Genomic DNA, 23,025 nt, shown 5'->3' with positions numbered 1-23,025 from the left:
ATTTAATTGAATTTTTTTTTGAATAGATTTAATGTTACTTTATTTTCATAAAACTAAAAGAACAAACTTTCTCAGTAAAAGTCATGCTTAACTGAGACCATTGATACTTTACATGGTGTGTCAAGCTCCCCAAAGAACGTCAATCACAGTGGATGAGCAACATTATGACAAAGAAAAAGTGGCCTCCACCTCCTGTGCAGTATGCTTTCAATGACACAAATATCATATTCAACCTCGGGTTGTGTGCCTTTGTGTGAGTGCGAGTGGATAGCAGAAAGTATGTTGTGTAAATGACGTTAAGACTGCCATGTGCAAAACTCCTTGGGCCTATGACGCTTATAACAGTGACACGCACATACACACACACACACTTCTGGCGTGACACACAGTCTCTCTGCTGAATTTTATGTCACTCTGATCAGTTGAGTTCATTTGTAACCTGCTCAGATCAGCTCCCTTCTCCAAGTCTCACGACAGAAGCTGTATTATTTTTAGACCGTCACTTCCCACTAGTGTCACAGGCCTCCCTCCTCCATTATTTCAGCATCTCTGCTTGCCTTTGACTCACCTCTCCACGCTCTCATGTCTTTATGTGTGCGTCAAGAGCAAAAGAATCAGACATGAGAAGGGTTACGGTGCGACGCTAGCACAGCACAAAACCGGACGATGCACTGAATCGTAATGAAGAGTTGGTCAGAAGAGAAAAATAAAAAAAGTTAAAGGAAAGGAAAATTTAGAGCTAGACGAATATTAGTTTTCCTTTATGATTGTCCATGTGTATACGCTGCTAACAAGTCTCCCGGTGTATTAAACATCTTTGTTACCCACCTTCAGTGTCATCTCTCAGACCACCATCTGTTTTCAGATGCAACCACTTTTTATTGCCCCGGCTAACCGCAGAGCGTATTGATTCATCTGAGCAGTACGTGGCGCGTAGTCACGCATGACAAGATTAATACTTTGCTTTCTTGCTGAAGATAAGAGCTGCCAGGCAGATATGAGAAGACTTCGAGTTCCACCTGATGCCTCGCCTCAACAAACGCAAGAAGCATTTTGTGGAACTGTGCAGCAATGAAAAGACAATTTCTCCAAACATCTCAAGGTTGATCCGTTCTTGAATTTAGGCAGAGCTGGAGAAACGGTGAAGAAGAATGTGCTGGAATTAGTCAGATTGTCAGATTGCAGTGTCCTCTGTTATTATAGCAGTTTGTTCTTTGTGAGTTTCTCTTCTTGTGTGATTCATGGTGTGGATTTATTATATGTAATCTTGACATGCACTAAAAGGCATTTCAATTCAATGTGAGCCATGGCCATGTAACTCACAAACAAAATATGAGTGAGGGTCAAGGCAAGGCCACGGCCCCTGAAAGGATCTGCTGGTAGATTAGCCAAATCGGGACAGAAAGCGTTTTAAACAGTTTGGGATTTTGATTTCCCATTCGCACTGCTTAATATGAGTTCTGTATTAATCAAAATCCACATCTAACTCTCATCCTACAAGCCTAGTGACTTTTAATGAGTCTATATTTAACGTGGTCTTACTATGGAAATTCATTCAACAACACTTGGATCACTTAAGTAGAATTTGTTCTTATTCATCGGGTCGGGTCGCGGAGGGAACAGCTTTAGGAGGGCAGCCCAGACTTTCTTCTCCCCAGCCACTTCAACCAGCTCCTCCGGCAGGATCCCAAGGCGTTCCTGGGCCAGCCGAGAGACATAGTCTCTCCAGCGTGTCCTGGGTCGTCCCCGGGGCCTCCCGCCAGTGGGACATGCCCGGAACACCTCTCCAGGGAGGCATCCAGTTGAGGTGGCTCGGGAATCAGATGCTGAGTCCCTCCCCGATGACCGAGCTTCTCACCCTATCTCTAAGGGAGAGCCCGGACACCCTGCGGAGGAAACTCATTTCGGCCGCTTATATCCGGAATCTTGTTTTTCCGGTCACGACCCACAGCTCAAGTCCATAGGTGAGGGTAGGAACGTAAATTAGCCAGTAAATCAAGAGCTTTGCCTTTTGGCTCAGCTCCTTCTTCACCACAACGGACCGATACAGAGTCTGCATCACTACAGGCGCTGCACCTGTCAAGCTCCCACTCCATCCAGCCTTCACTCGTGAACAAGACCACAAGATACTTAAACTCCTCCACTTGGGACATGATCTCATCCCCGAACTGGAGAGGGCATGCCACCCTTTTCCGACTGAAGACCATGGTCTCGGATTTGAAGGTGCTGATCCTCATCCCAACCGCTTCACACTCGGCTGCGAACCGCTCCAGTGAGAGTTAGAGATCACGGCTTGATGAAGCCAACAGCACCACATTATCTGCAAAAAGCAGAGATGCTATACTGAGGCCACCAAACCGGTCCCCCTCAACGCTTTGGCTGCACCTACAAATTCTGTCCATAAAAGTTATGAACAGAATCAGTGATAAAGGGCTGCCTTGGTGTAGTCCAACCATCAGTGGGAACAAATCTGACGTACTGCCGGCAATGCGGAACAAACTCTGCCATCGGTCGTACAGGGATCGAACAGCCCGTATTAGGGGGCTCGATACCTCGTACTCCCGAAGCACCCCCCACAGGACTCCCCGAGGGACACGGTCGAACGCCTTCTCCAAATCCACAAAACACATGTAGACTGATTGGGCGAACTCCCATGCACCCTGGAGAACCCAGCCGAGAGTGTAGAGCTGGTCCACTGTTCCACAGCCGGGACAAAAACCACACTGCTCCTCCTGAATCCGAGATTTGACTTCCCAAAACTCTGGGCGGATCTCATCCACCCCCGGGGCCTTGCCACCAAGGAGCTTTCCAACCACCTCAGTGACTTCGACTCCAGAGATAGGAGAGCCCACCTCAGAGTCCTCAGACTCTGCTTCCTCAAAGAATGACGTGTCGGTGGAATTGAGGAGGTCTTCGAAGTATTCTCCCTACCATCTCACGACGTCCGAGTCCAGGTCAGCAGACAGGCACCGACGACCTTATGGCCACAGCTGCAATCAGCTGCCACAATGGAGACGCGGAACATTGCCCACTTGGACTCAATGTCCCCTACCTCCCCGAGGACAAGAGTGAAGTTCTCCAGCACACCCTCCAAGGATTCCAAAAAGGGTGGGTACTCTGAACTGCTGCTTAAAGCATAGGCACAAACAACAGTCAGGACCCGTCCCCCCACTCGAAGGTGGAGGGAGTCTACCCTCTAGTTTACTGAGGTGAACCCCAACGTACAGGTGCCAAGCCGGGGGGCAATAAGTATACCCACACCTTCTCTGCGCCTTCACCGTGGGCAACTCCAGAGTGGAAGAGAGTCCAGCCCCTCTCGAGAGGATTGGTACCAGAGCCCAAGCCGTGTGGGGAGGAGAGTCCGACTATATCTAGTCGTGAGTCATCACCTTATCGTGGTGGAGGGGTTTGCGTGTCCCAAAGATTCTAGGAGCTATGTTGTCTGAGGCTTTATACCCCTGGCAGGGTCATGCATGGCAAACAGGTCCTAAATGAGGGACTAGACAAAGCATGGCTCACTCAGACCCCTGATGACGAAAAAGAAAAATGGATCTTGGTTTCCCTTGCCCGGACGCTGGTCTGGAGCCAGGCCTGGAGGCGGGGCTTGAAGGCGAGCGTCTGGTAGTCGAGCCTTCACCCATCGGGCCCAGTCGGGCATAGCCCGAAAAGGCAATGTGGGTCCCCCTTCCTATGGGCTCACCACTTGTAGGAGGGGCCAAACGGGTTGGGTGTGTAGCGAGCTGGTTGGCAGCTAAAGGCGGGAACTTTGGCGGTCTGATCCCCGGCTACAGAAGCTAGCTCTTAGGGCGCACTCACACTAGGGCTATTAATTCCGTACTGTACTAAAGCCAGATTGCCCACTCCCCTGTCCTCCTCCAACCCGCACTCACATATTCTAACCAAACCGTGCGCGGGCCCAGTTGCCTCAGAAATATACGTCATCACGTTACACAGTCGTGCTGCCCGAATGGTCGCTTGTTTAATACGTCGCACATGACGTCACAGTTACGTTTCACGCGCTGACAACCGTACCGTTCTATGGCCCACCTCTCCCAATCGTGCTAAACTGGGGATCTAAACCGTACTCAGGCGTGGATCGATTGCGCTCACACTACCTATTGAATCTGGACTTTAGCAGCAAGCCTGCATGGGGCACGGTATAATGGCCGTAGTGTGAGTGCGCCCTTATTCTTATCCACAAATTTGAAGATTTAAACAATCAGTAGCTGTCACATTTAATTGTATAGAACATTTCACACGGCAAGTGTAGAGTACATGGGTGTTTAAATAATAGTATAAAATGACCAAGTAAAATGTGACTGCAGAGGATTAAAAATTGTTTGCGGGATATAATTGAGGCAGAGCTTTATTCATGTTGTAACAATGTGGTGTTTTACTGGAAGCTGCTAACAAGACGCGTGCATGAAGGTAGCAATGGCGTTTTTAAAAACTTTAAATCTTAGTAAAACTAAACATGGAGATTAAACTCGTGGGCAGTAAATGGTGAAATAGCCTTAAATTTGTGAGGTTCATTTTCAATGGTGGACACAAAAAAAAGATCTTAAGAGAAAACTTCATGATTATCATGTCAACATAAGTAGATGGTCTCTGAAGAAACTTCTTTGAAATTAAATAAATGAATAAGTTACAGACTTGTCCTCATTTTTGTTGACTTCTTGTAGAGTTGAATGGACGCCATGTATTTACTTTAGATTGTGAATTCTGCTCTACTGTGAGTTATCAATAAGAAAAATAAAGAGATATATTTTTGAAAGGCTTTATTCATTTCATATAATACTGACACATACTTAATAGCGGCTAACAGGCGTTTAAAAACACAGATATTAAAACCATTTGAGCATCACTTCACATTTAGCCCCACTGAATCCATTGACCTTTTTTTTTTACATGTATACCAATAACACTTACTTGATATCAGTCTAATCTCAACTTTGAACAGAAAAAAAAATGGCCCGTTAAAAAATAAATGTGGAAAACCACAAACTATTCAAGGTAAATTATTTCTACGAAGGTGACATTTTCAGAGCTTTGACGGAGAGGTTCCATTATTGGAAAACATTTTGACAGATTTGAATGTTTCATAATGGGTGTTCAAATTTATGAAAGGTACATAATCCTTTTTTTTGTTTTTTATTAATGTTTTCTTTCTAAAATCCAAAGCCCAATAATTCCCTGTGTATATACGGAACACCACTAAGTCATAGAAGAGGTTTGAATAACATAGCTCGCTGGAGGAAAAATGTCTGTTGCCCAGTAGTTTTCAGTTCATAGTTCACTTTTTGAAACTGCTGTTTCAGAAAGGATGTCGTGTCGCCAAGGCACCGAGACACGAGCTTGGGTCTGTTGGCCGACATAAAAGTCCTGGCTTTTCAGCCGCCATTCCTCTGAGAAATGGAACAAAATCTTCACTCAAGTCCATCAGAGTACATTTGCACTGTGCTTGCAGGTCCATTGTGCTGCAAAAAACATTGTAGCCGCCACAGTTCTTGTCTTCTTGAACTATCGGGTCACCTAACAAACAAAAACAAAAGAAGAGGGTCAAAATCCAGAAATTTCAAGAAAAGCTTTGCGAGTTGCACGATTGGAATTACCGCTGGCACGTATCACTTCACAGCTGTGAATAGTACAGGACCGAGTGGTGCAGCAGTCGTCTCTTTGAAAAGAATGGAAAGTGATGCTTGTTGTATGAGCAACAAGCACGCGGCCAGCATGCTCTCTTCTGGCGCACGACTAAACAAGACGCAGCTGGCGTAATGGCGGCGTCTCGCTCTCAGCACCTGGCGTGCTGCCATGTCATTTAGCGTGTTAGTGGAGACCGCTGCTGCTACAAGTATAATCAGGAGATCTCTTTACAACCTTTACCTCCCCGTCTTCCATTGTGCTTTGTCCGTCCACATGCTTTTAAGCCATTTCCAGCTTTTAGGAGAGTGCCTACCAGCTAATGTCACAAATGATTGTATACGGGGCTGTAACACATCAGGCTTTTCGTGTCATCTTGTCTCAGTTCCCATTCAGGACATTGTTCCCACTGGCTTTCCCTTTTAACACCAACACAGGCTGGCCCTCCTGTACTTCCTCTTGTGGGAGTTAGTCTTTTGTACGCCAGGTGCCAAGCGTCGAAGGCCAGCCATCGCAGAGAGAGCACAGAAAAAGCGTTTTTCTCCCAGCTGCCAGCTGGGATGGGTCTAGTGTATCTGGGCTGGCTCTGTGGCTTCAGGGCTTCCTCACTGCTGGGGCCCGCTCCCATTGACTTCAGACATCTCGTCCCGTGACTGATCAAAGAGTCTACGCGCGCACCACTGTATCTCTCAGCTTGCTATCGTTTTAGGTACCGTGTCCCTTTAGGGGATAATTTATTTGTGTGTAATATGCCTGTAGGTGTTCTGATTATACTGAGCAGCAAGTGTTGGAGGTGTGCAAGTGGACAATTCTGTACTGTTTACAAGCTTTGCATGTTATCTCACAGCGCTTAAAACTAGCCACTTTGCAAGCATAATAAATCATGGATCATTTGCTGTTTTGACTGCAAAATAAATCCAGGTTAACAGAATCAGACATTAAAGCAAAATCTCTATTGTAAATTAGCGACAGACCGATGTTTTTTCGGGGCTGAAACCGATTAGTAGTAGTCAAGGAGGCCAATAATGGATATTTGGAGCTAATATTAACTTTCACTAAAAGGAAAAAATTGGCATCAATATGTTAAAAAATAAAACTTCAACTTCAAGTATATGTTTGTTAACTCTTTGACTGCCAGACGTTTTCAGAAAAGGGATGCCGTCAGTGCCAGCCGATTTAAGCATTTTGACTGATCTTTCAAGGTCCACAGAAAATGTTATGTTTGGACTATGGAAACACACGTACTACCAAATGAAAGATTGGACTTTCATCTTTCATCAGAAAAAAAAAGTTTGTTTCAACCTTATTCCGTTCTTTAGTAATCAACAATAGAAAATGGTTAGTTTGACCCAATTTCGCCTGTTTTGGACCAAAATACGGAGAAATCAAGCTTTTAGTGAAACGATATTATTTCATGCATTCTAGTGAATTTTACACTTCTTTTTGTCCATGAATGATGCCACAAACACCTAAATAGTGCTTTACTTCTATAAAACACTACCACCAAGAATGAAAAAGTGTTTTTTGATAGCAAAATATGTTTATTTACATTCAACAGTGTAACAATTTGGCAAACTATTTACAAATGTGTGCAACTGTGGTGCTATTTACAAATATGTGGATGTTTCAACGACAGTTTTTCTTTTTGTAACACTCTCCTGCGTGCAAGAAGACGCAACAGCATTTGCACAACAGATTGCCTCTTCGCGTGCTCCACTTTCTTGCAGGCCGTTTTTTCCGGGGAATAGCAAGTATATACTGCAGTGTGTCATCAAGTCTAATATCAAGATCATGCTACGGTTTCGTTACGTCTCGCTTCCTCGTGTCCTTCAGTTGCTACACCGGGTTGTAAGAGATGTTTTGATCCATTTTATCCACTCCATTCATGGTGGCATCGTAGTCCAGAAACAGTGTCTTCTCCGTGATCAGACTGTACCCGCTCCTCCGATGAATATGCATTGGACTCGGGGTACTCTTCATTGTCCGATCGAATGTCCGCTTGTGCAGCTCCGGCGTTAGCAGCGGTAGCCGCGCTTAGCCGGTGAGGCTTACTACGTGTCTTAGCAGTCGCGTCAAGGCTTCCAACTTTGGCGTCAAGCTCGGAGTCATCATCATCATCATCATCATCATCAATCTGCATTGGTCGATGCCAACTCTCCATCGCCCGATCGAATGTCCGATTGTGTAGAAGTACCCGGTCGGCTATTGTGCGCGTTTTCCGGCCTTAGCAGCGCTAGCCGCGCTAGCCGCGCTTAGCCGGTGAGGCTTACTACGTGATCATAACAGTCGCGTCAAGGCTTCCAACTTTGGCGTCAAGCTCGGAGTCATCATCATCATCATCATCAATCTGCATTGGTCGATGCCAACTCTCCATCGCCCGATCGAATGTCCGATTGTGTAGAAGTACCCGGTCGGCTATTGTGCGCGTTTTCCGGCCTTAGCAGCGCTAGCCGCGCTTAGCCGGTGAGGCTTACTACGTGATCATAACAGTCGCGTCAAGGCTTCCAACTTTGGCGTCAAGCTCGGAGTCATCATCATCGTCGACATCAATGCGCTTTTTAGTATTGATTGATGCTTTCCGTCTTTGAAAAAAATGCTCAAGCGTGAGCTGCTTGCAACCGGTTGCTTGGTCAGCCATTGTGGCTTTATCAGCCATTGTCTCCTCAACACTCTAGCTCCGCCTCACGTCTTCTACTGACGCCCACGGTGGGCGGCCCATCCAACCTTGTGCAAAGAGAGTCATCGCTGCCCTCTAGGGGCCAAAACGAGTCTTTTACTAATCAGATCTGCCTGATACTTTCAGCACAGCTGCCCAAGGCTTTCCTGCACCCGTTTTCAAAAAAAAAACAAAAAAAACATAGGGGACGTCTTTTAACGTCCTCGGCGCCCTTCCCTAGGTTTATGCTAAACGTTTTATAACGTTTATGGCGGTCAAAGAGTTAAACAACTTTTCAGATTTGCGAATTAGTTTTTTTTTAAATAGTAGAAAATAGACTTTATTTAAAAAATTTAAATAAATGGTATAGGGAGGTCCCAGGGTCATCAACATGTCTTAAAAATTAAATAGTTCCTTAATGTTTCCCAAACTTTGAAAATATCTAAAATGTTAAATTTTTAATTATTATAGTTTTAATTTCAAACAATAAACAGAAGGTGCAGACAGTTCCCTGAGTCAGCAGCATCGCTTATAAAGTTAATTAAAAAGTTTTAAATTGATCTATTATTGGTTGGGGAAAAAAAAGAAAGAAAAAGAAAGCAAATAACGATATTCGTCAAAATTCTGAAAATTCAGCGCTGATAATCGGGCTGTAAATCTGTAATATCAACATAAGGAAACCAATTTGCTCTGACATACCATAAATGTAAAAAAGTATTTACTAGTGTTCTGATACCGGATTCATGAGAAGCCCCAATACTGCATAAAAAAGTGGTATCGGCATCGGCAAGTACTAACAGGTAACATGTCGATACCATTATTTCCTACGCCAATATAGGACTTTGGATGCAACATCTTGTGTCTTGTTTGTGCACGACATTCACTGATGTGTGACATGTCGAGCCAAGATATCCTAATGACCCTTGAATGCTCTGATCCAATGGCACGGCAGCTTTTTCATGTTGAAAAAAAAAACCCACCAACAAAAAACATACAACAACCAGGTATCGGTACGGTATCGACATCGGCCGATACTGCAAAACTGCGTTTCGGAATCAGGAGCTAAAAAAACGGTATCGGAACAACGCTAGTATTTACCACCATAAGACCCTTTTTTTGTCTTCCCAAACTGTTTCCACATATTTGAAAATGGTTCGAATCTTGCTAAGATAAAACATTAGGATTCAAGTAAAACTTCAGGGTCATGACCAGCGAAGGGTTGATGAATTCAGAAGTTGTAGCATCTTGAACTTCTATTTTATTACTCCTAAAAATTCCATATTTATAGGCGTATTTAAAAGCAACAGAGGTTGACCTATGTGGTGCAGAAGAAGAACACCAGAATGTCAGAGAAGAGGAAAAAAAAATGAAACGTCCCGTTTGCTCCACAGCAGCAGAATTGAACAATACAGTCAGGCATGTCCTAATACTTCCGTCCATTTTGTGCATCTTGCGATCTGCATTTTCTCGTTAATGATGCCCACGCAGAATGTGATTTAATTGCATATTGAACAGGCGCCCACACAGTGGTCAATGACAGCTCAGTGGCTTGGCAGCAAAGCAACGTCTGGCTGCTCATCCATATGATATTATTTGGCATTGATCGAGCTGTCTTCTGTCGCCTCCCTTTCTCCTCCCTTTGCCCTCCTCCTCTCCTCCTCGTCCCTGCTCCCAGCCAGGGATGAAGCCAAGGACCGAGAGTGCCAAAACCTCCTTTGTATTCCTGCCTGCGCTGTGATGCAGGGCACAAGCTCAAGCTCCCTGTCAGCTGACCGGGCGCAATGTTCTTGTTTTCAACTGTTTCCTTTACTGCTTTATCTTCCTCCCACCTCTGTCCTCAGTATTCCTCTCGAGTCTCCACTTATTTTTTTCTATTTGGCTCTCTCTTTCCTTTTACAGCTCTCATCATGTCTGCCTCTCATCTCTAGCTCTCTCCAGTCCATCGTCAATTTCAATTTACGAGCAGGTCTTAATGGGAGTATAAGAATGCGTGCGGTGATATCGATCAGGATGCCCGTGTATCGTGACCTCGGCCGAGCGCACAACGAGGAGAAAAAAAACCCAAGGCTTTGCATCATCTGGCAAACGCATCATTTAACACAAAAAGTCCACACAGACATTTAGTGCTTGCACACACAAATCATTGATTAAAGACTTGAATGCAACCAATTGAAAATAATTGTGCTCTTTCCAACGAAGTTAATCAATGATAGAATGTCTGAAACAGACAGTATTGTACAGAACTTTACAAATCAAATCATCTTGTCTGTGACATTTTGTATTGTTCAGAGGTGGGCATTCCGTCAATATTGACGGAAGGTCTGTCGTTTTTGTTGACGATCTGTTGGTCCGTACCAACAGACCATCTCAGTCTGTCAATGAGGGACGCCCACTTCGCTGACGCACCGCAGAGTACTTCCACTTCTTTCCTGGGAATGTGGCCGACCTACTCTTTTTCTCCTGCAGTAAACAAATAAATGTACACTTAGCAAGTATGCTAACTTCCTCGCACACCATTCTCCAAGTCTTCCCTCTTCTGACTCAGCCCGTGTCGTAAAGCTCGGGTGACAACAGACTATGACGATAATGTCTTCCTCCTATTGCTACGTTTATGCAAGCATTAGTTTTGTGCTTGTTGGTTTACTTTGTATCAGGCACATTGTTAGACAGCTATGGGGTCCTTTGGTGCACCATTTTACGTCAGGCAGGTCAATGAACAGCTAAGGGGTCCTGAAAAGGGGAAGTATTGAGTCCGCCGGCCGGGCGCGGTAATATTTGCGGCGACATTAATGAGGGAGACAATAGTTAACAAAAACAATTTCAAGCAGAATATAGTGGTGACAAATTGTAATTTAGCATGACAGAACCGTGGTTAACATGACGTTAAAGGATTGACGATTACAATTTGGTTCGGCTTGAATTATTGACGGATTGACAGGTGTCCTAATTGTTGCCGATTAAAATTAATTGATGTGCCCACCTCTGTGTGCTAAGCTAATGAAACTTCATTAAGGCAAAGCTACGTGGTTGTTTTAATACAAAAGTGTAATTGTCTTTATTTTGTTGAGTTATTAAATGAGAAACAGCTTGAAGCCTCTTTTTTGAAAAATTGTTCATCTGACAAACTGCTGCTTGTCGTGAATTGACTTGACTTGACTTGAGTTCACTGCCACAATCTGCCTAACGATGGCTTTTATTTGCCAGGTCACTTGTGCAGTGCATTGCATTACTGTTTTTGACATCGTCACCAAGAAAAAGCTGCTTTGAAACAACAACTGCAGTTTTATTAAAACAACATAAACATACCCTTAGTTAAATATGAACATGGTTGGTTAAAAAGAGAAGTAGTCTCATCCACTTTGCTACGGGTGACTAGAGTGAAAACACAGGGAGGGAATTTTTAATCAGCCTGATGTCCAAAAGACAGGTCCTCTGAGTGTTTTCGAAAGCGTGAGATGGCTGCAAGTGATGCATCGTGTATTCACTTTTTTTTTTGTTTTTTTTTGTTTTTTATAAACCAAAAAGGAGCACTCTCCCTCCTTCGGCCACGCCTCCAATCAATTATTAAGGTAGAAAACAAAAGTCTGCGCCTCGCCATGAATAATGGAAGATGAATAGGCAGAGAGCAGCATGGAGGTTAGGAACAGAGGTGTGCAGTGACGAGAGGTGAGTTTCACTCAAACGCCTCCGTGTGACGGACGGTTTCAACTCAAGACCAGACGCTGGGCTCAATGCATTATGTACAGGCACTGTTCACGCTCACACAAGGGCCACGCGGGGAAGACGAACACGCACATGCGCAAATTGCACTGAGGGTGTAACATGCAGGTGGGGGCACCCGTGAGGAACACAAGGTGAGCAGTTTATGCATCCAGGTGGAATGCGTGCCAATGAGGTGTGAGGAGAGTCTCGTTCCCGATACCCTTGTTTTTCCTCAATGTTTGATGTTCCAACTAATCGGGATGGAGGGACAAACAGAACTAAACGAGAGAGTAGTCAAGAAATGAGAACATGCGGGGTGCGGGGGAAACGGGGAGGATCGAGACAAATAATGTAGGAAGCTAGAACACAGTCAGTTGTGGAAGAGGGGTGAAGAGTCTTGCTTGTACCAGTTTGGCAGCAAAATGTTAACTGAAGTCCAACATTTGAATGTACGCTTCAGAAATAAACTTGTTCTGGTCATTCATTTTCTATAAGATCTTCCGCATACTTCCATATTGCATAATGGTGAAAAATATAATATAGCATATTACTTTATGAATTATTCTATTTACTGTCTGTTTATGATATTTTAATATTAAGGCCAATAGCCAGAGAAGCGTGTTTGTTTTGCTGATTCAGACACAGGATCTGTTTTTTGAACTGCAACAACCCCTCCACCTTTTTTTATTTTTTTATTTATCTTTTTATTATTTTCTTACATCAGCTCTAAGTACTTTCGTTAGACTGGGTATCATAAGGTGATTTAAAAAAAAAATTGTTTTTTACTCAAATAACTCAAAGCTACTGGACGCAGAAAATGGAATTTCAAATCGCGACTGCCACCTGTGGCCGAAAAATGAAACTGCAGTTTCCCTTCTTCACATACACAATGCACACGACGCCACATCCACAGACAGAGGGCGGGAAATTTGAAGCCCAATTTTGTCTGAAAACTATTGACCAGTGTCTCGCGAGTACCCATTGTGAACTGCTAAGGTGTTAATCTACTAATTAAAAAATGTTTCAGGCTATTGTAAAGATATTTTTGGCCAAATTGTTGCAGAGAGCAGCTTTAATATGCATCATTTAGCCTTAATATTGTACACATAGCTTTAGTACTAAATGCAGCATAGATAGAAAACTGGATGTCATGATCTGTTGTTTATTTTTATTTTTGTTACCACGTTTTGGGTTTTTTGTCTGTTCTGATCTATGTTTTGTTATGTTGTCCTTGTTTGTCTCCCTTTGTCTCGTCAAGCTGTATCATGTCCACCTGTGCTTGTCCGTTCTGTCAGCCACGTGTGCCTTGTCAAGGTGTCTCTCATTGTCTAATTAGTGAGAGTGTATTTAGGCCGCGTCCACACGAAAGCCTGTTTCAGTCCACACAGCGGCGTGCGTTTCGGAGCTTGAAATTGATCTCTTTTGGAACCGGTCTCCAGAATAGAAAGATTTCAAAACGAGCCCTGTCCGTTCCAATGTGGACATTATATGTTCCAGTTTGATGACGTATGCTCCAATTCTTGCGTGATTGCGCACAAACCGCCAGTCTGTCAACAATGGCGCATAGCCGTGTCGTAGTCATTTTGCGCAACCTCCTTAGCTTTTACAGCAATATTTTTGGCGTGATGTTGTTGTACTGGAATCACCCGCCATTGTCACTTCTCCCGTGTTTGTCTCACTGATCTGTATATACTAATGGATAGCCGATAGCCCATACACGCCCGTGCTAGCCGTTGAAGTGAAAGGGCAGCCATCTTACTCCTCCCATCTCGCAAGCAGACTACTGTATAAACGATACGTACAGATTAGACATGTACTGCTCGTAGGCTTATATATTTATATAGATCTATATATTTCGATACTGTAAATGTATAGGATCATATGCCGAGAAACGTTTCTTAGGAGGAGTAATATGGTAATATTTCGTTCAGTCCTACTTCGGCTTGTGTTCTTGGACAAATTTTGTTGTACCTTGTTTACTTTCCCATTTTTGTTGAATTAAACACAATTTTGAGCATTTTTTTTTTTTAACCATTGCCTCCTCGCCCTGCACATGGGTCCACCTTCTCTCAACCCTACCGAACCTGACAAATGTAAAGCTACATAAATTGTCACCTGTGAATTTCATCTGGCAAGGAGATAGTGTTTAGTAGTGATGGCAAAATGAAGCTTCATGAAGCACTTGCGATACTTTTTGACTCCTCAAGATGGCACTCATGATTCAAAGATGCAATGCAAATGTAATCCATTTTTATTGCACTTGCCTTTATCTTTAAACCAAGAGCACCATCTAGAGGAGTCCAAAAGTATCGCAAATGCTTCATGAAGCTTCATTTTGCCATCACTAGTGTTTAACACCTGTTGTAACATTTGTATTTATTTAAAAAAAAAATGTTTTTGCTTTGCAGCACCTATTCTCTGGACCAGCGTGACTGCATCATTTTAGTCCACATACGATATCCCTAGATTTGCATACGAACATATTACAAAGATCATTTTGGGAGGAGAACAAACAATTAGTTATGGTCATGAATGCCAGTCAGCAAACCAAAAGTAGGAGAGAGAGAGAGAGAGAGAGAGAGAGAGAGAGAGAGAGAGAGAGAGAGAGAGAGAGAGAGAGAGAGAGAGAGAGAGAGAGAGAGAGAGAGAGAGAGAGAAAATAATAAATAAATACTGTGTGATATGCTCACCTTGGTAGTCTTGACTTTGTTGCCGGTGCTGCAGCTCCATCCTGTGAGGTCCGGAAGAACCTTACACTCCTCACCTTCCATACATGGCTCCATCTGACACCACCACTTCTGGGCAACAATGGAGGCTGGTGGAAAAGTTATGAAATAGATATATTTTTTACTCTACTTAATATGAATGCAAACGGATTCATTGATGATTTTGCAAGAAATAACGTTTTATAATGGAGAATTACTGTAATACAGTCTGCATATATACAGTGGTGCTTTCACATCTGATTACTCATGCAACGCCCTTAAGCTTTACATGTCTCATTTAAAATTTAAATATGTTCCTCTATGGCAAAAACTAGAGCAGTGTTTTTTTTAATCCTATTTTACTTGGTAGTAAAAGCATTGGTGCATTGTATTATATTGAATTTATATTCAAACAACACGTATAGATTTTTAGCCGCAATTTTGTTATGCTCTGTGTGTGTTTTTTGTTTATGATCCTTGTCTGTGTAGCTTTTATGGGAACTATAGTGCCATGCGAATTTAATCACTACACATGGGATCATTTGCATATTCAATTCAAGTCGAAACGAATCCAAAAGGACAAAACTGGAGGCAAGATACGCATCAGACATCTGAGATGTGTCGTGATCTTTCGAGGTTGCAAGCAGATTTGTGTGCCACACATCACATCAGATAAAAATTAATCTATGCCTTTAGCGAACATCACAAAGAAAATCTCTCAAAAAGACACATCAAGAGCAATGGGTTTTTAAGCTCACGGTCAGTGTGTATAAATATGTCGTCAATAAATGAATAATGGATCCAATTTCAATGAGCGCGTCGCTGGAAATCACAGGTAATTGCGGGATTAGCATTTCACTTGCAAAACAGCTGTTGCTCTCAGTATGTTTCACTAAAAGCAGTGAATCCGCTGGCAACATTCCCAGGAGAGTAGTGACACTTCTGAGAGTTGCTGATTCTTACAGAGCAGCTTTGCATTTGAGAATTCTTGATAATCAGATGTTTCTTTCACGCTACAGCCCATCTCTATCGCCTGGGAAGAGACCGAAGCATTCCAAAACGAGACAGACAGACTTTTATCGGATCTTCATAATTTCGCCTCATTGAGGATGTTACACGCGAGTTCAGTGGTAAATAAAATTGATGGATCCATTACTTTTACATCGCAGTCTTGACAGTTTTGGGCTTTCAGTTTTTTTTTTCCTGATTGGAATTGATTTAACATTGTTATATTTTTACTACCTTTTTATGTATGCTATATATTACTCATTCTTTCTGTATTCATTCTCACTTAATGGCCTCAAGTCATAACATCAGGTCATAAAGTAAGGTATGCTTTTGTATATATACTGTATGTGTAGCAGTGACGTGCGGTCAGGATTGGCAAGGTAGGCACTGCCGACCTCAGGCTGAAATGAAAGTTGAAACCGTTTGCCTTTTTCTCTTTATTTTAATTATTATTAAGAATTATTCGTACTTTTCACAAAGAATGGTGCAAAAGGAAAAATTGGCTTTGTGGATGTGCTTCGATTAACTGGCTGTTTCACTTTACATGGTGTTTGGCATTGCTATTGCTATTGCTATTGCTAGCTTGATTTTGTGAGGAATTAGGCTGTTTTACAGGAAGATATTCACTTTGTTACATTCTTTCCGAGCGGAAGTTGTCCGGTTTTTCGTTGTGCGGCAAATGGGAGGCAGAGTGCACTGCAATGTTTACTATGGCTGGCAGACGGTGGCTCTGAACTTTAGCTGAGTGGCAAGGGTTGAGCTGCCGCACCGGAGGCGATGGGTATGAATCCCACTCTAAGGAAAAAATATATATATATATAAGATTGCGCAGCAAAAAATATAAGACTTCAAAAGAGAGTAATATTTTTTGTTTTATTTTCTACCCATACAGAGGAGGCATATGTTAAAATAAAATTATCTCGAGGTCAGGCTGAGTGTCCTCTTTTTTGGGAAATGAAAATATGGTCACCCTAGGATACGTTGTACACTTGCCTGCCGACACACACATTTGTAATTGGTGTGTGCGTCTCAATTTGCAACTTCCTGCCTACCCAAACCTCGAGCTCACTGCACGTCACCGATGGAGAGGTATTTTCATTCAGGGTTTCAACTTTCATTTAACGGGGAAGTCAACCCAAAATTCCCAAATATTTTCTCCCTGCTGTGGGGGTGTAATAAAAAAATTATTGAAAAGCACTGATTTAATGTTTAACACCTAGTAATGTAAATTCAGATATTTGTTTCGATATAAATTACAAATGCTTCAAGATAATTGCTGAAATGTGCACCGATACGGAACTATGTATCAGTCAATTAAAAAACACCATTGAACTGTTTTTCACCAATTCTGATTTTTTTTTGGTGGGGGGAGGGGGGGGGCTGAAGCAGTGCTCCATGATGCAGTTTGGAGAAAGGCATGAGTAGTTTCATCTGTTTGCATTATTGGTTCTCCAGATTAATTGCGAGTTGAGACAATGTCTTGATTCATTGATTTATTGATTTACATATATATGCTTGGCAATTATTTTAATTATTCAAATTGGGCAAGGCTGTTAACAGTTTTTTCTTTGTGGTGTGTCAATATTTTTTTCCACTTTACAGGTGCATTAAGGCTTTGGGCAGTTGACAGTTGATTTTTTTTCATGAAGAGGTGTTGTGGGTAACTTTGTGGAAATCCTCCGAGCAAGTGAATTCATTTTATATGTATCATAAAGCTTATACTGCTCCATGTCTGCTTCATTTAGAAGTTATATTATTATACTCTAAGCTCTCTTGCCATATTTATGATGCATCATAATAAAATGTAAATGTCTAAAACGGAGCTCAAACCTAAAGTCGGATTGTTTGGATATGTTTATCTGATTCACTCATAAACTTTATTTGCTGCATTCTGAAAGGAGCAACAAACACGCAAGCTCCGAGACTGTGATCTGGAATTTTATCAAGCGCCATCCATAGCTGCGCACGGCGAGAAATATTGATTTTGCAGACACAGGAAAAGGAGAAAGGCAGATTTTTAATGCACTTTACGCAGCATCCCTTGGGATTAGAATTATTAGCACTGCTCTAAAATGCGGAATAAAACAAAAATGATTAAAGTGCACCACTTTCTTTGGCTACCTGTAAGACTGTAAAATAAGGACGAGTAACACTTTTGACCAACCCCAAACAGGCGAGTGGAAAAATTCAACATCATAATGAAGCCTGTGGGGCATTAAGTGTGTCTCTTTTATGAGAACAAAGTTGACTGGTTTGCACAATACAGATTTATTTTGTCCTCACACTAAACCTACTTCTTCATCACATAAATGAACTCCAATTTCAACCAGTATTGGCTTCATGTTTACATAGACTCATTAAGTATCTTCTTCTGTTGTTCATCTATATACGTATTCTAAGTAGTAAGTACTACCAAGTGAATATGCCTAATACTGTAAATGTGCATTCACCCTCAGAATATGTTCAGTCTTTTGTAATCTTTATTCAAGAGATTTAGTAGAAAACACACAATCTAATGCATAATTTAATACGCTGCAAACAGCAACAAGCAAACCTCATTTTTCATGGTGAATGTCACTGATTTATTATTATTACTATTATTATTATTATTATTATTATAGTACAGTCATTTTTGCCACTTTAGAATGTGTACAAAAATAATATCAGTGATGGGGTATCGAATCAGATTCAACATTTTGAAATCTGGAATAGTTTTCATTCAACATAACTCATGTGATTGGCGACTGGTTGAAATGAAAGATTCAGACTTAGACTTTTTCCGAGCCAAAATTGAATTACAGATATCTGCAATGGCATTTTGCTTTGGGAAAATTACATCACTTTTGTTTATTCATGTCGATGGGGTTTCTCTTGCCCGATGCCTGCAATTCAGTTGCAGATAGCCGCTGGAAAATCATGGATATGTAAAATTGAATCATACATATCTGTAACTCCATCTTGAAATATATCTACAACATCATTTTGACTAGTCATAATTTCAATTCCTTCATTTCTCATATTTAAAACTCGATTTAACATATCTGAAAATGCAAATGTATCATGATCTCCGCTTTGTTCTGGTCGTATTTAGTCCATGCCCTCACAGAAACGAAGCTTCTGCTTTGATAATTTAAAAAAAAATCTCGTACACACGGAATCAGTTCAAGAAATGTGCGTGTCCACAAGAAGAGGCTGTAATGTAACCACAGGAAGTCGCCTGAGTATGAAAGAAGAAAATAAATTGTGGATAAAATATTCTTGCTGTTGAATGTGAAAATGCCTCATCACACTGAATGGGCCTGTGACTGTCGGTGTCGGTGAGCCGATCATTTAAATCTAAAGAGTTCCAGTTAGCTAGTAAGCGCCATTGTGTCCTGAGCAGAAACTCTTAATCAATCAGTGTAGCAAAAATGTTTTTACCCATCTCAGATCAGTTACGTTTCAACGCGGAAGATCAACCAATGTTTTGGACCTTCGTGCTTTTTTTGGTAACCTATAGTCTAAACCCTCCAACGCGTACGAAACAGAATATAACTGAACCAATGGGTACGTACCGTCAACACAAGAGGGCATGGCCCGAGTGGTGCCAGCAACCTGTCCGGGGAAGCAGGAACATTTGACGGTTTGAGATCGCTCCTCAATCTTGTTCTTGTTGCAGCAGCGATGGGCGGCGATCACCTCGCACGTCCCTGCCTTCACATGCACTGCAGAACACAGAAAACACTCGGTCGGTCTCACCGCATCTTTAGAGTCGTCGGCGCTACGCATGTAAGCAAAAACTCATATTGCAAACAATGACACAATGTGGCTCGTGGATTGAAAGAAAAGGGGAAAAAAGTCATTGGAAACATTTGTATGGCATTCTTTTGTATTTGGTGGAAGCTTATTAGTTCTTACAAACCCGTTCAATGTATGCGCCCGATGTTGAGTCAGGAACACAAAGTATTACCGTACATTTCAGTACACGACCTTTTCATAGCAGCCTTTTATATACCATGCAGTATGAGAGACGCTACAGCCCCGTCAGCATACAGGTGGAATGTTTTCATCGACACTGTTTTCATATTTAGGATCGCAATGAAGCAATATGAATGAGACAAGGAATCACACTTAGTGTAATTAAATGCAAGGTCGTATGAAGTGAAAGGCTCAATATTAAAATGTCACAGAGTTGAACAGAGATGTGAAAAGTCGCATAATGAGAAATGTGTGTCAAAAGTATTTTGTTCTTCTCGTTTATTCCCTCTTTGAATTTTGCCAGCAGTGCGCTAAAACTTTTGGTTGATTGCGGTGCTGTCCGATAAAAGCAAGTCGAGCATCTGCACTTTATCTACTGTAACCATTTTTTTTTTACCACATTGCTTGCACCTTACAAGCTACAAACAACAAACTATTAACGGTCTGGAATGTTGTTCAAATCAGATGGTGACATTAAATATCCATTGAGGAAGAACCTTCGTGATCGCGGTGACCTTCTCTCTGGATCCACACACTAATGACCCCCACAGGATCACTTTTGTTTACAATGTGACCTTTTATATATTTAATTTAGAGCCAATTAGCATCAATTAATTATGCAAGTCATTAATGCCTTGTTTTTACTGTTCCCAATGCTGCCCTGTGTCTTCTAAAAAATTATGTCCCCATACAAATGAGCTGTTAAAAAAAAAAAAACGATTTTGTAGAGAGATCAATCTAATCCACAAAACTCATCTAAAATGTTCCTGATTACTTCAGACAGCAAAGGAATGATCAAATACAGGATACATTTAACTTAACAGTAAAAAGTGTTACCGTTAAAAACTGAATAAAACATACAGAGAAAAATGTAGTCAAATATACCCGACTGCCGTAGTGACGTCATCAGCCAGCGAAAGTCTCCTGCCCAGAAGAGGAATGATTTGCATTTTCTAGCTAAACAGCCAATCAGAGTGATCTCCATTTTGTACACAGCAATTGATGGCACAAACCAGTGTCAGAAAAGTACAATGACTCTTACTTATTTAAAATGATAAACGCTGCTTTTTACTTTGATTTGTTTCTGCTTGTATTTTTTTATATTTTTAACATTTTATTTCATGACACCGCGACAGTAATTGGTCTCACAAACGAAGACTTGTCAGCCATGCACGACACTTAGCGATAATAGGAAGGGAGCTTCTTCCTTTAACGTAAGGTCAGAGAAGTGAACGCGTTGTGATTTTACGTAAGCGTTTTTCAAAATACATGCGTACGTAAATACGTGAAATACTTTAGTATGTAAGTATTTTAATATGTATGACTAATTTTATTGCATATTTAAATTTACGTTGGGTACGCAGGGTTTCCCCACTCATGAAGACTCTTTGAACTCATTTGTTTATGATTAAATAATTTCATTCTCCTTTATTAATGTGATATTTTTTTTGTCGTCCATCACATCAAATAACTGAACACTAACAAAAGTGATTTGTGTATTTACAAGGTAATGTTGTGCCCCAATGATTGAATTTAGGAGCTTGAATTTAAAACTACACTCGTCACTTTAAACCAATTACAGACTGCCAAATATTTACCAGACCTTAACAAAGTCGTGCTATTGCTATTTTGGGGTTACTCAATATGACTGGGTGTATGTGAGCAATGTTGACAGTAAATAAAACATAATAATAATAATAATATTAAAAAACTGCTGTTCATTGTGAAGTGACCCACCATACAGTGCTCGTATCTCAAATTTTTACTCCCAAGTCAAAGCAAAAAAAATCTGCCGAACCGAACGATGGCTCATCTTGAAAAACTCGAGTTGGCTCACTCGTATCTCAAGACACCGCTGCATATAATTTGATAATTTAAAGAGTATCGAGCCATTAAATTCATCGTCTTTTACCGAACAGTAGGCTGTGCATAATTCACGATATCCTGGATCTTCATTCCCTTCATTGAAACAAGTTAGTGTTGTTTGATACTCGCTCATCCCTGCTACCTTTCTCTTTGTGTTATTCAAATTGGCATCTCATTTGCATTGCATTTTCCTTGCAGGCTTGACAATGCTGTTGGTGCACATGTGGCTCTCCTAAAAATCAAAACAAAGTAAATACCTTGGCCTTGAGCAAGCGTACACTCACAGAGGACCATATTTGGGATCAGTACACGCAGAGATGATTAACGCTATATAATTCACTGGAGGGTGCGCGGGCCCCATTTTGCTGGATAAACGTTAAAGTGAATTGCAGTGGAAATACATTTGCTAATGTGGTGACAGTAAATGTCTTCAATGTGGGACGTATTGTAAAATGATTGCAGTCACATACTCTATAGTCAGATGGCGGAATCAGTTTGACAGTTCCAATTATAAATGATGCCAAATGATTTTAGTTGGTGATATTGTAATCCTCTCAGTCACGTTTCTATTAGTAAACTAATAGAAAGATGTCTTTCCTTTACAGTAAACATTGCTTTGAGTGCATTGAAGCCTGATCCGTCCCTACCAACGGGACCTTGCAATGATCATGTTTCAAAGGCTGAACTTTAAAACATATCCAGCACCTATTCATTAGTTACAGTATGTTGTATTGGCCTTTTTCTACATTAGGCACTTTAAACGCTTTAATACTGTTTCTTCATTTCACCTACGGATGATGCAGCCTCAGGGGGTTCAGTATCTTGCTCAAGGACACTTTGACATGGTCATAATGGCTGTCGATCGAACCCACAGCCGCTGGGTTGGGAGACGACCATTCTACCACTAAGCCATGCCACGCCGAGAATGTTTACAATGCCTCACATTTACCCATTCACACCAGTGGCTATTGTCATGCGGGGGGGCTGCCAGGTTCACTGGGAGCAAATCAGGGTTGAGTGTCTTGCTCAAGGGCACTTCGACACGGTCACCAGGGGTGAGGATCGAACCTACCACCTCACAGATGGGAGACAGCCACTCTACCACTGAGCTGTGCCGCCCACATTTATTTACCATTCACGAAGTTACAGTATAAAACTGCAAAAGTGCATTCAAGCTGTTGGTTGTTGTGTCTGACAAATGATATGTCACATTCTAGTCCTATTACTTTCCTCCAACACCTCATCTTTTTCATCTTGTTGTGCTGCTATTTCATAAATGGGCCTTCCACTTCGACACGATTTCTCCGCCCCAAGCCCCATGTTGCCCCCACTGTGTCCTGCACTTACCCAGCAGGGTAGTGAAAATTATCGTTCATCTCAAACCTGAAATAATCTTTTCATCTCTTTCACACTTTTGATAATGCATGTTTTCCCTTTTTTTTTTTAAATCTTTTTTGTCCGTGGTGCTGTTTCAGGGTACATACGAACAGA

At 41.8% G+C, this 23,025-nt stretch overlaps 1 protein-coding gene across 2 annotated transcripts in view; it reads right to left on the bottom strand.

Annotated features, from left to right (window-relative positions):
- Positions 1 to 4,761: 4,761 nt before the first annotated feature.
- LOC147179536 (chemokine-like protein TAFA-2) overlaps positions 4,762 to 23,025 on the bottom strand; it is an 81,413-nt gene continuing 63,149 nt past the window's right edge. For both annotated transcript variants that reach the window (XM_086068694.1, XM_086068692.1), the window contains exons 3-5: positions 19,266 to 19,415; positions 14,689 to 14,813; positions 4,762 to 5,532 (exon numbers count right to left, since the gene is read on the bottom strand). In XM_086068694.1, coding sequence (XP_085924820.1) covers positions 5,521 to 5,532; positions 14,689 to 14,813; positions 19,266 to 19,415 — 287 coding nt within the window. In that variant the 3' untranslated portion in view covers positions 4,762 to 5,520. The remainder of the gene's footprint in view (positions 5,533 to 14,688; positions 14,814 to 19,265; positions 19,416 to 23,025) is intronic.

This window comes from Leptonotus elevatus, chromosome 2 (genome assembly GCF_054856555.1).
Source record: "Leptonotus elevatus isolate MCC_2025b chromosome 2, RoL_Lele_1.0, whole genome shotgun sequence".
Taxonomy (NCBI): domain Eukaryota; kingdom Metazoa; phylum Chordata; class Actinopteri; order Syngnathiformes; family Syngnathidae; genus Leptonotus; species Leptonotus elevatus.
The sequence above is the reverse complement of the archived record's forward strand: the minus strand, read 5'-3'. Positions and strand labels throughout refer to the sequence as shown.